The sequence below is a fragment of the Hippoglossus stenolepis genome, chromosome 21 (genome assembly GCF_022539355.2).
Source record: "Hippoglossus stenolepis isolate QCI-W04-F060 chromosome 21, HSTE1.2, whole genome shotgun sequence".
Classification (NCBI taxonomy): Eukaryota; Metazoa; Chordata; class Actinopteri; order Pleuronectiformes; family Pleuronectidae; genus Hippoglossus; species Hippoglossus stenolepis.
The window spans coordinates 14,917,653-14,929,829 of NC_061503.1; the positions used below are offsets into that span (position 1 = coordinate 14,917,653).

General features: G+C 43.3%; 2 protein-coding genes across 8 annotated transcripts in view; one reads left to right on the forward strand and one right to left on the reverse strand.

The window, feature by feature from the left end:
* The window catches only part of plce1 (phospholipase C, epsilon 1), a 79,614-nt gene extending 70,314 nt beyond the window's left edge, over positions 1–9,300 (forward strand). Inside the window, exons 39-46 of one of the 2 annotated variants that reach the window (XM_047338336.1) lie at positions 1,244–1,505; positions 1,760–1,878; positions 2,058–2,186; positions 2,510–2,707; positions 3,024–3,215; positions 3,315–3,527; positions 4,120–4,328; positions 5,477–5,614. In XM_047338336.1, coding sequence (XP_047194292.1) covers positions 1,244–1,505; positions 1,760–1,878; positions 2,058–2,186; positions 2,510–2,707; positions 3,024–3,215; positions 3,315–3,527; positions 4,120–4,284 — 1,278 coding nt within the window. In that variant the 3' untranslated portion in view covers positions 4,285–4,328; positions 5,477–5,614. Of the gene's footprint in view, positions 1–1,243; positions 1,506–1,759; positions 1,879–2,057; positions 2,187–2,509; positions 2,708–3,023; positions 3,216–3,314; positions 3,528–4,119; positions 4,329–5,476 lie in introns of both variants that reach the window. The other variant, XM_047338335.1, reaches the window with a different exon arrangement.
* A 1,502-nt stretch (positions 9,301–10,802) lies between these two features.
* Positions 10,803–12,177, reverse strand: part of LOC118100961 (protocadherin-15) — a 133,423-nt gene continuing 132,048 nt past the window's right edge. For 4 of the 6 annotated variants that reach the window (XR_007032321.1, XR_007032320.1, XR_007032318.1 and 1 more), the window contains one exon: positions 11,973–12,110. Coding sequence is in view for 2 of the 6 variants with exons in the window: in XM_035146520.2 (XP_035002411.2) it covers positions 11,334–12,110 (777 nt within the window). In the remaining 4 variants the exon portion in view is untranslated. Of the gene's footprint in view, positions 12,111–12,177 lie in introns of all 6 variants that reach the window. The other 2 variants (XM_035146520.2, XM_035146519.2) reach the window with 1 other exon arrangement.

The following is a 12,177-nucleotide window of genomic DNA, read 5'->3' on the forward strand; positions in this document are numbered from 1 at the left end:
ATCTCTTTGATCGCTTCCTGCTTGAGAGGTTTCTCTCTGCACTTTCACCCTCACTCCTTTTCATCCGCTCTTTTTGGTTTCCTGCAAATTCAATCATTTTCCTGCTCGCCTCTTTTAAACTGTCAGGTGGGATTTCACAAGTGCTGCATTTTAATTTTCCTACAAGAATCTGGACTCAGCTTTGTGCCATTGCAAATAATTTTTCTAATACTGGTTCTACTCTTTGTGAAATAATTGCTTAATTGATTTTAAGTATCCAGAATATTCTACATCAGTTTGTATTTTCATATATACGGTGCAACAGCGCCCTCTGCAGCTGCACGTTAATTCTGTGGGCTCCGTGTCCGACAATTAAAGGTTCAGTGTGTAGAATTTAGTGACATCTAGTGGTGATGATACATGTTGCAGCTCCTGAGGTAAATATAAAGTATTTAAATATAAAGGGCCCATTTCTAGAGTAAAGAAATCATCAATTCATACAATTTAGATGAAACACACTAGTGAAAACATCTTTCATTACTTTATCCTCAATTTGTGCCAATAAACCTTCTATTTTAAGGTTAAAAAGTTGCGTAGCGTCTCTTTAAGCTCTGAAATCTTTCTCTGGTCTGTTTTCTCTCATTCCTCCTTCTACCTTCAGCGACTGCACAGACATTCGGCCCATTAACGTGTGTTTGGACAGTTTTATTGTGAACTGATCTTTATGTGTTTTCACTATTTGACAGTCATGAATCCAGTTAATTCTATTTACCAGTAAATGAGAACAGGACCTCATAAAAAGTCTCCGTCCACCGGCTCCACTTTGTTTCTCTGTCTGTGGTTTTCATCACTTTGCCTCATTTTCATGCTCGTTGTTTGAAAATATGAAATTAAAGCCTGAATTTTATTGCACCTAATCGGGTTACAGGTTGTGTGTGTGTGTGTGTGTGTGTGTGTGTGTGTGTGTGTGTGTGTGTGTGTGTGTGTGTGTGTGTGTGTGTGTGTGTGTGTGTGTGTGTGTGTGTGTGTGTGTGTGTGTGTGTGTGTGTGTGTGTGTGTGTGTGTGTGTGTGTGTGTGTGTGTAGAGAGAGTCTTTGTTGCCAGGTCAGAGTGACTTTGGCTTCAGGCCTCTTTTCATCAATAGAACTGAAAATAAGTCTGATTTAGAAACCAGGGCTGATGTAAAAATGATATCAACGTCAAGTGTTTTTTCACACTTGACCTTATTTGATTATTTGCTCATCACTTTTCTCTTTTCTCTCAGATTGTCTCTGGTCAGAACGTGTGTCCCGGTAACAGCGCCGGCAGCCCCTGCATCGAGGTGGACGTCCTGGGCATGCCCGTGGACAGCTGCCACTTCCGCACCAAGCCCATCCACCGCAACACGCTCAACCCCATGTGGAGCGAGCACTTCCAGTTCACCGTGCACTTCGAGGACATGTGCTTCCTGCGCGTCGCCGTGGTGGAGAACAACAGCTCCCAGACGACGGCTCAGAGGACTCTGCCCCTGAAAGCCCTCAAACCTGGTACGAGTCTCAGGTGGAAGAATAGATCTGATTGCAACAGAGGCTGTTTATATGAATTATACTGATCTTCAGGACATTAATGAAGTTCAAACCATGTGTGTGTGAGAGTTTTCCTTAATATGCCAAATTTTTGTAACAAACATGGAGGATAACACAACTTCCCTGGTGGAGGTCATAACACAAACAGGCAATAATCCTGTACGTTTTCAGGATTTCTTAAAGAGTGGAATGTTTATTTGTTGTGTGTGTTTCAGGTTATAGACACGTCCAGTTGAGGACACAGCACAACGAGCCACTTGAGGTTTCCGGCTTACTCATCTACAGCCGCAGGATAGAGGAGGGTCCAACAGGGGGCGCCACTCCCTCATCCCTGGTAAGACTTTCAAACGTCACAGACTTATGTTTTGATGATGTGGACTCAAAAGAAATCCTGCTTTTATTCTATCACTTAGTTTTTTGATTTGCTCTCTAAGGAGAGAAGTGTCTAATGAAGCAGAACCGTCATGACTGTGTGTTTCTCATTAACCTGAGATTCTCCTGCTCCCTGCACAGCTGTTCAGCTCGGAGGAGAAACATGCGTCCCAGCCGCACTGGGTGACGGTGCACGGGGCTCCTGGTCCTGAGCCCTTCACCGTGTTCTGTGTTACCGAGCAGACCACCGCCAAGCAGCTGCTGGACACGGTCAGTTACTGAGAGATAAAGATTCACGACGCTTGAATAATGTGAGCGTAGAAACTCCCAGACGGATTTCTAACCCTCTCAGGAGATTTCCTATTTGTCACATTTTAGCTGTTTTCAGTGATGAACTATGGAAAATTGGCCCTTATCATCAAAAGCTCTCAAATTCCGTTGTTTTTTCAAGTTGGCATCTATGTTGATGTTTTGGTCTGTCAGACATTTTCCCCTACTTCTTTCTCGGGGGTCTCACAAACAGCCCCTCCAGAAAATTAAAGGAGAATGTCCGATCTTCAGAGCTTTAGGTTTTTCTTCTCACTCTCCCACAGGTTGTAGCATCATCTGGGAATCCATCGGATTACTTCCTCTGCGAGGAGCGGGCCCCTCTGTTGAAGGAGCGCAGTGAGGCGAAGCGCTGTGCTCAGCAGCGACCCCTGGCTCCGGACGAGGAGGTGGTCAGACTGGTCTCCAGCTGGAGCACAGAGGACGGATACGTGGGGAGGATCTACCTCAAAACAAGAGAGGAGGTCTGTGCAAAGTCTACTTTTTACTGTTCTCTAAGAAATAACATATTCAGCAACTGTGTCTTTGGAAAAGTGGTAAAATATGAATGGGCTCTATTGTTATTATCTGTTGAATGATTTAGAACAGTTTAATCTAAATGTCCTCTTATTAACTTCATCTATTATCCCAATTACTGTTATTAAATTCAACATAAAACTAAATTAACCTAATTAATGCCGCAGACTGGGTTCCATTATGCAGTCTCTGTCTCCCCCTGGTGGTCTTCCTGTACAATTAATACATGTATTGTTGCTGTTTCATTTTGACTTCTTCCTACAGAACTTGAACGAGCTGAACACGGTGCTGGACGGAGAGGAGGAGTTGACTGTGGGGAGCAGAGAAGGAGGAGGAGGAGGAGCAGGAGGAGAGGAAGACATGTTCTTTGTTCAGGTTCATGAAGTCTCACCAGAACAACCGCACACTGTGATCAAGGCCCCGCGCTACAGCACCGCTCAGGACATCATCCAGCAGGTGAGGACATTCATGTGACCTTAAAGTTACACAATCTGAAAAGAAAGTAACGTAAGGTTTTATTTTATATTCCTCTTCTTTTTCCCGTCTCTTGTTCAGTCTCTGTCGAAGGCCAAGTATTCCTACAGCATCCTCTCGAACCCCAACCCGTGCGACTACGTCCTGATGGAGGAGGTGACCAAGGACGTGAGCTCTAAGAAGTCCTCGGCCCACAAGCCGCTGCAGCGCGTGCTGCTGGACCACGAGTGTGTCTTCCAGGCGCAGAGTCGGTGGCGCGGAGCCGGACGGTTCATTCTCAAACTCAAAGAGCAGGTAGCTCTGAACGTGGCCGCTGGTTTTCAATGACTTTAATATTCTGCATGGTTCCTGCACAAGTTTCTCCTTTGAAAAACACCTGAGCTGCTGTCGAATACAAACTAACTCTGTATGTGCTTGTACAAAGTCTGTTTCTGTGTTGTGTGATATTTATTGTCTTTGTGCTTTTTATCCTGTCGCTGCTTCCCTTGTGTGTAACTGTTTGTTGTGCGCTCTGCTTTGTATTTGTGATTTATTGTGTAGTGTGAAGTTCTGTCTGTGCATCCTCATCATGTTTTATTAGTTGTGTGTCTGTCTTGTGTTGGTTTTATTCGTTTATTATCCTTTTTTTACGCCTAAAGCCTTTTTCACTGTGATCATGAAATATATGAAATTTGAACTTGTTCATAAGAATAAAGATTTAGCATATTTTTAAACATCTGTTTTTTTGATAACAGAATGGGTGGGGAAAATAAGTTTACAGAAACAGGTCACACGACCCAAAGATTAACCAAAACCTGCATCTCTCTGAATTCTTAAGAAACCTCCCGACACATTTCTGTATGTTCTTCTATGAGCGTCAGTAACACGAGTGCGTCTCTGCTTCCAGGTGTCGCGGGAGGACAAGAAGAAAGTCATGTCCTTCGCCAGCGAGCTGAAGAAGCTGACCAGCCGCAGTCGCAGCATGACGACGGGCGGCGGAGTGGACGGCCCCGCCCAGAGTAAGGATGATAGAGCTGCATGCTGTGTGGCTCTGACTGAGCTCCAGGAGTGAGGCTCACACTCTGCCTGCTGTCTGTGCATGGGAAGGCAACAGAGGTACCTACACTAAGTTGTCTCTAACATCTAACTCCTCCTAAGGAACAACTCTGTCTCCAGAAAATAATTCAACACACAAACTAAAAGTAGCTAAATAGAACTTTGTGTTTTCAATAATAAAAATACTAATTTTGCAAGAAGGATTTTGGTGATGTCACATCAAAAGGTCCATTTTGCAGCTGTTCCATCACATATTTCTAATTTGAAATTTTAATATCTGTAACATTGTGTTTCCTCCATGTTGGTAAAATAACCCCACAGTTTGTGTGTGATGTAACAGAGAGATCCTCAGTCGTCACTGTTTTGTTTACTACAGATTCTAAAGAATTAAAGTTTGCTCTTTGTGTAGGATCGAGGTCTAGTACACAAATATATTATCATCAGATTTCTTCTGATTCAGGGTCTGAAGCAGGTTCATGTACTGTAGGATATTTAGGTTTAGTCTGTACCTGACGGTGCTGAAGTTAAGAAATGATGTTTAATCAAAGGGAAACTGAAAAAAGTAAATAATAGAAATACTTCAATTTGTAACAAACAAAGAAAAAATACTTCAATCGGTATCAAACAATCAGGATTTTCAAATTAAAGTTAACGTATGTCTAATTACCACCATTGTTGTTATAAAGTCGGACGAGCAGTTTTCTTTCCCAGTGACGAGCTGGAGCTTCAGAGGAGAAGCTCCTAATTACACCCAAACAAACGGCCTCAGTAGAAGCAGATGAGAAACACTGGAAACCAACACACTTCACCGGAGGTTGTTTAGTGTCGTTAATTATTCAGACGCATCCAGAGCTGAACTTCTGTCTCACAGAAGAAAAGAACTCGCTCCATTTTAACAAACCAAGTTCAAGGACTTTAGAGTGAATTCATTTCAAATAGGATAATAATAAGGGTCGTATGAGGCTAAATGGCCGTTAGCACCATTTGATGTGTGAGATTGAATAATTCAATCACTTGAAATGTCAAGAGGAAAAATCAGAACAAGAGTGACATGAATTTCAAATGAAATCCAATATTTTTCAATCGACTTTAAAGTCTAATATGAATAATGAACAATTCAAAGAACTGTCCACTCTCATATTTCAATATTTACTCGTTTACTTGTTTTGTCTAAGTATCTGATCTGAACGTGACTGTGTTCCCTGCAGGGTACATGTCTGCAGCTGCAGGTCTGAAGGCGTGGGTGGCAGAGGGCAGGGTGGGGGCAGGACGCTTCCTACAGTCCTCCTCCTCCTCCTTCAGGGGGCAGTTCCCACCTATTCATCTGGCCACCTCGTCTCTGACCCCCCTCGTCTGGAAGCTTCACCTCCTCAGGAACTGGAAGATCCACAAATGAATTCCAGAGCGAGAGAGACACTTCTAAACTTGGAGATTTCCCCCCCTTTTGCAGGAGAGGCAGTGGTTTCGGTGAGTCCGCTCCCCTCTGCCTCCTGAAGGAGTCGGATCCGGCCTCTCGGAGGACGGGATTCGAGCCGAGCCCCCGTGACGGGTCAGGCTGCAGCTGAGCAGCCACTTTGCTTGGTTGGACGATGGAGAGGAGTTTGTGATGGTGAAATCCCGCCCGGCGTCGTGGGGCGGCTCCGGCTCATCTTGGTTTATTGCTTGTCGTGTGGCTGCATGTTGGGAGTCCAGGAGCTGGAAACGCCGTTTGTGCAAATAGCTTCTGAGAGATTTATTTGTTAGGACGACATTGAAATGCATGTTATGGGTTATTACAACAAAACGTGGCGGGTTTACCTTTCCTGGTTGCGGCCGGTGAGGGACCTGGACTCAAGGCACTCATACATATTCATGAAGACGTTTGCATCAACAACAGCCCCAGGAAATAAAGGATGGTGGAAGTCATTAAAAAACAATCCACTAACTTTTCTGCTGGCTGCAGACAAATAAAAACCCCAGTGCAGGTATTTATGTGTGAAAACACCAAAGTGAGACTTGGAAGAAAATCGATATCTTATTTTGTCGTCTGAACACGAAGTCTCTGAGACTTTACTTGTGCGAATGGATTCCTACAAACCAGAGCAGCAGCTGCTTGTGTTGAAGCCATATCGGCTGCATGATTCCGTGGAGCTTTTCCTTCTCTTCCAGATGAACGGGAGGAATTTGACTTCGCTGAGTTTGCTTTCAGAAGAGCCTTTTATTTTCCATCTCCCCCCCAAAACAGACCGAAGGACACGAGGTCCAAACGGCCTCTAGATTGAATGAGTTCAGTGTTGAAGGAGTTGATTCAGGGAGAATTCTATTGAATGGTCTGTTTTCCTCAAAGGGCTGCGGTTTGTAATCGGAGGGAATAAAACCTCTATATTAGTTTATTTTGTATCTTCCTGGCTTCCCCTAAAAGAAAGCACCCGGCAGATGGAGGGAGATCTGCTGAGGGATGAAAAGGAAGTGGAGGGTGGAGGCGGTTTTCTTTAGGCCGGGGGCGTCGTGAAGGAGTCCGACAAGCTGGCTTGTACGATTCCTTTCTTACTGTTCCAGTTTCACAGTACTGTACGGGCACGGGGACGGGGCGGTGCACACTCACATCGCTCACAGGAGGACGCAGCAAAGCGAGATGTTCTCATGTTCATTCAGATACTCAGCGACGCTTTAGGTTGATTTCTTGGACGCGACCGTCTCCGCCCCACAATGCATGCCACCGTCACTGTCCACGTTATTTCAACAAACATCTTATCGTCTTAGCATCTTAGCAACAGAACTAAGTAATACAAAAATAAGAAAACAAAATGTTTTACTTAGAAATGCTTCGTGTCAGTAGGACAGTGAAACGTTTTGATCATCGCCCTGATACAATACCCGAGTGTTGGTACCTTCACTATAACTTTTCAATGAAATAGAAAATTCACAGTCTAAATCCACAATAAATTATGATAATTACAAATCCTATTTGTTCAATGAGGTTCAATACTTTCAAGAACTTTGAGGAAAAACATCTCAAGCTGATATTTTAGAGAAACAAAGCCTTTTCTTCTGCAAACAGCATTTTGCACATCTCGTTTTCCTCTTGCTGTTTTCTTCAGTGTTACTTCTTGACAGAAACATGATTGTTGTGATTTTTTTTTATTTTGTCTTCATCATTGTATTTATTCATTTTTCGGGGCCAGTTGTGAAATTCATTTTGAAGGCACAAGATAAATATTTGGGCAGTTTTTTTTCTTTTCTTAATCTTTATCTGAATAAGTCGTCTGAGCCCAAACTTCCCCTCAACACAATGATTTGCATTGAATTGAACTCTATCGGCCCAGATTTCCTGTCCTTGATTCAGCCTGCAGCATCTTTATAGATCACTAATATTGATTGACTTGTCATTGATGATGATTGTAGAGTTTATTTTTTACTCACTGCTCATTTCAGTTTTCTTTTAAACTGTTGTAAAACTTGATTTATTTGGGGCCACTTTTCCCCATTTGTTCTGTTTTGACTTGTAACGTGTCTATATTTTAAAATTGTTGTTTTTTTTAAAGACCTTTCCCTTGTTTCTCTTGCATTTTAGTTCAGATCCTCCGCGGAAACTAACACTTTACACTCAAAGTCAAATGTGGACAGGAAGAGAAGGCCTCACTAGATTACTATGGCATTTTCACAGCTACTTTACAACACTGACAACTCTCACATGTTTCTCATATTAACTCTGAAAAACTAATTTCTTGTGAGTTGTGTAACTCCAACTAGCTAAAAGCAAAACCTCGATCAGAATATATTATGCTTTCGTCAATTTCATCCTTTCTTTCTCACCCATTCCAAAATGTTTCATTCATTTAAAAACCTTCAGGTAGAAAACAACTCAGCTATTTAAAATGCAGGAAATTGAATTTGAAATGTGGGACTTTTATTTTATTGGCAGAAATGTGGCCAAAGTCCAAGAGGAAGAAATTAATTGGACTTCCTGTGCTTCTTAGCTTTATTTGTCTTTGCTCAGTGCCGAGTAACGTTAGAATTTTAGTGCAATAGTGAAGTTCTGTCACTTCAACTCTTGAGGTTTTATCGTCTTGACGTCACTGATGTGTTTTTAACTCTAATTCTTTATTCCTGATCCCGACTTGGTTCTTTGAATGAGTCAAATCTGACAAAACTCACGCACAAAGATTTCCCCCTGTCGGTCACGAGGCAGCAGGACGAGCCCTGAACGTAACTGTAATGAGGTGAGATTAGATTCTGCAGTCGTCACTGTTATCAGGAAGAAAACATGTAGAAATGTCATTATGCACAACAAAAAGATTGTATTATAGAAACCGGTGATTATCTATAACTAACTAGTAATGTATATATGTATAAGCGTGTGAAGTCCACACTGACTTCAAACAGGAAGGGACGTTTTCTGTATCATTTCTGATCCCTCTGCTTCATCCCATCCTCACGTTTTGTTTCCCTCCTCTCTAACCTGTAGACCTCATTTTCTGAATGTAACATGTTCTTAACGTGTTGAACCTGAGACACGTGTGTGTGTGTGTGTGTGTTTGGATGTTATTTATTTGAATGTGAAGCCCTGGTTGGCATTTCTCTGTTGTTGTTGTTTATGTATAATTTCCTGTAAGAAGTTTTTTTTTTATTTATTTCAGTATGAGAGAGGATAAACTCTCCACTGCCCTAATTTTACTAAAACGTATTTAGAAATGTAAAGCAATATTTTACTTTATGTGTAAAATATTCAGTGCAGTATTCTTGTGTCTGGCATGTTATACTGCAGCACACAGCAGCATCCCTTTACGCCTTTTACTTTGTGACAGGTCATTTCATGATGATTTGGGTGTATTCTGTATATCCACTGAACATGACGTGTGTTTGCCGACCGTGGGCATCGTTAGCACTCTGTTGTTTCCAGGACATGTGCACTATACCCTCTAATATCCACTATCCACGCTGTGATGGGGCTGTCAAGTGAACATTTGTCTATTTACTTGAATTTTTCAATGGATTATAGTTGGTGGATTTTGTTATGTACCAGGATCATAATAAAAACACAAATACGTAACTGTGTTGTTTATCACTGTGTGCGTTTGTAATGTTGAATGTTCATATGTGAGCTAATATGAAATTTCCATTAGATCTCCATGAGTCCAAGTGAATTGTGCCAGATGTTCCAGTCACCGTTACCTTGACGTTGGACCTACAGGCACCAAGATCTAATCAGTTCATTTTTAAGTCCGAGTGAATGTTTGTATCAAATCTGAAGAAATTCCCTCAAAGCGTTTCGGAGATACAGCATTCACAAGGCAACAAATTTGCTTTGTGAGGCCACTGTGACCTTGAATTTTGACCTTTGTCAACTACAATCAAATCATTTAATTCTTGATTCCAAGTGAATGTTTATACCAAATGTGAAAGGATTTCCTTGAGGCGTTACAGAGATATTACGTTCACAAGGCAAACAATTTGCTATCTGAGGCCTCAATGTCCTTGACCTTTGGCCACCGAAATCTAATCTGTTCATCCAAGTGAATGTTTTTACCAAATCTGAAATGATCTCAAGGCGTTCTTGAGATGTTGCCTTCACGAGAATGGGACGGACGGACGGACATATAGTCAAATACATCCGGGAGCTTTATAAAGAAATGGGAGACGGAGCAGAATCCTTTGTCTGCTGTGAAACGGCCTCATGCTCGGTACAAACGTTGGTACGTGATGATTAGAGTTTTCCTCATTTGTCTCTCTGCAGCTTTGAATGACACCATGAGCTCAAACAAAAGAAAAGAAGAAAGGAAAGTTTCACAGTGACTCTGCGCTTAGTACAACCTGTCAGCAAACTTCCTGTTGAATGAACACGAGCCAAATGATGCTTTTAGTGTGAAGGACACTTTTTTGGGGGGGAAATATACCTTTGAATAGCATTCAGGCCACTAATCAAGTCCTTTGTGTCCGTGTCATAAATTAATGAGCCGGGGTTGAGTCTGTCTCCTCCTGCACATAAAGCACAGTGGACTCAGGAGTCGGTGACGTAATCAGCCCATTTATTTGAATCAATAGCCGCGGCTCAGACGTGCCCTCTCTTCCAGAAGCTGTTTAAAATACTGCTCTCCGGTACAGTCGGCTAATTTCAGGTGATAAGGAGCGCGGGGCCTCGTATCGCCACCGGTGCTGCTCCCTCTGCTGAGCTCCCTAATGCCGAATTATGCAGTCATCAAATTAAATGTGAGACTTTTAAAACCTGGTAATTCTGCAGCTTAATGGTGCGACTTCTTTCAGACTTCAGCTAAAACAATTCACAGGAAAGTGTCTCACAGTTTCAAAAGTCCCCCTACTTTTACTGGGAGGAACTTTGTGTTGTGTTGAGAGGGAAATGAAAAGTTTTTTTGTATAGTTCGTTGATGATAAAACAAGTTAATGATTGAGTTTTAAGAAGTTGATTTTCTTGACTCAGATGAGAAGTTTGAAGTTTGAAGTTAGAAGAAGGAATCTGGAAAATCAACATCTGTAATATTAATTCTAGAGAACAAACACCGACTCGGAGCCAATTTAACCAAACACCACATTTCATTGGATGAAATAGTTTTTTTTATTTTATTTGGATTAATTTGCCAAGCAACTTGACAAAGATAAAAAGGCAAGTTTGAACAATACAAGACGTCATGTGTCAATGAAAAGTTTCAGGCAAATTCAAGATGAGTCGCACCAGCAGCCGCGAACGAAACGGCTGCAGTTCCACACAGAGCCACCAGTCGCTTAAAGGGCCGTTAAAGTTCATAGACTGTTTCCTCGAGTTTGTTTCACCATTTATCTCTTAGCAAAGTAGAAATATAGCAGGTTTTCTGCAGCTCTGAGATCAGTTGGGCTCAAGGGGATGCTCTGATTGGACGACTGAGAAGTCACGATACAGACGTTTGAACGAGCGAACTCGACAAACAACCAATTAGATGCCGAGTTACTTTTATTTCTTTGACGAAAAATAAATAGCTTGGATTTCTTCCACCTGGATTGGAGCAAACCCATTAGTTCCACAACTAATCAGCAGAGATGAAATCTGAACGCTGAGATGATCTTGGCAACAAGGAGCGAGCACAGTGTCAGTCAGAGTTTGGTCATGGGTATGTGAAGGTTGTTCCACGGGCCCATCCAGAGTTCCTCCTCATCCGACTGCGTCCTGTCGCTCGGGCACTCCAGCGGCTCCCTCATCACCAGGCCGTCGTCGTCGTCTTCGTCACCGCCGTCTACTCGCGACTCTCTCTCGTCTTCTCTCAACTCGCCCGTCTCCGCTGTGCTCTGAGGCTGCTGCTCCGCGCCGCCCTGCGCCGCTTTGAGCAGGTTCGATTTCGACGCCGCGCTCTCAGGGCCCGTGTTGCTGGTGCTGGTCGACCCCAGAGAGACGCTGGATTGTCGAGTGTTGAACACGTTCAGCGTTTTATTGTTGTCAGTGTTAGACAAAGAGGAAGTGGCCGTGGCGGACGCGGCCACCCCCGAGCTTTGGAAGGTGCGCAGCGTGTTGCACCCGCCGTCTGCTGCTGTTCTGGGGTTGTTCAGAGGTACTCGCTCCTCCAACGTGGCGGCCATTTTGTCCAGTTTTTTAAAGTGCTTGGCCAGCCGTGAGCTGAAGACGGGGGAGGCGAGTTTGAGGTTGTTGTTCGTGGTGGCGTGCGGGTGCGTGGGAAGTGTGGCGTTGACTGAACGCCGGGTGCGGATGATGGAGCCGTTCTGGGCCATGTAGATGCTGCCGTTAACGTTAGCGTGGCTGTTGACGGTGGAGGACAAGCGGCTGCGTTGGGGTTCAGGCAGGCTGTCCTCGCCGGTGGAGCTGGTCTCATACTCTCGATCCGTCACCAACTTGATCCGATGTTTTCTGCAGCCATGCTGGAAACACACACAAAAAATATGACGTGAAACTGGGAAGTCTTTAGAGAAACATGATCAGTGCTGC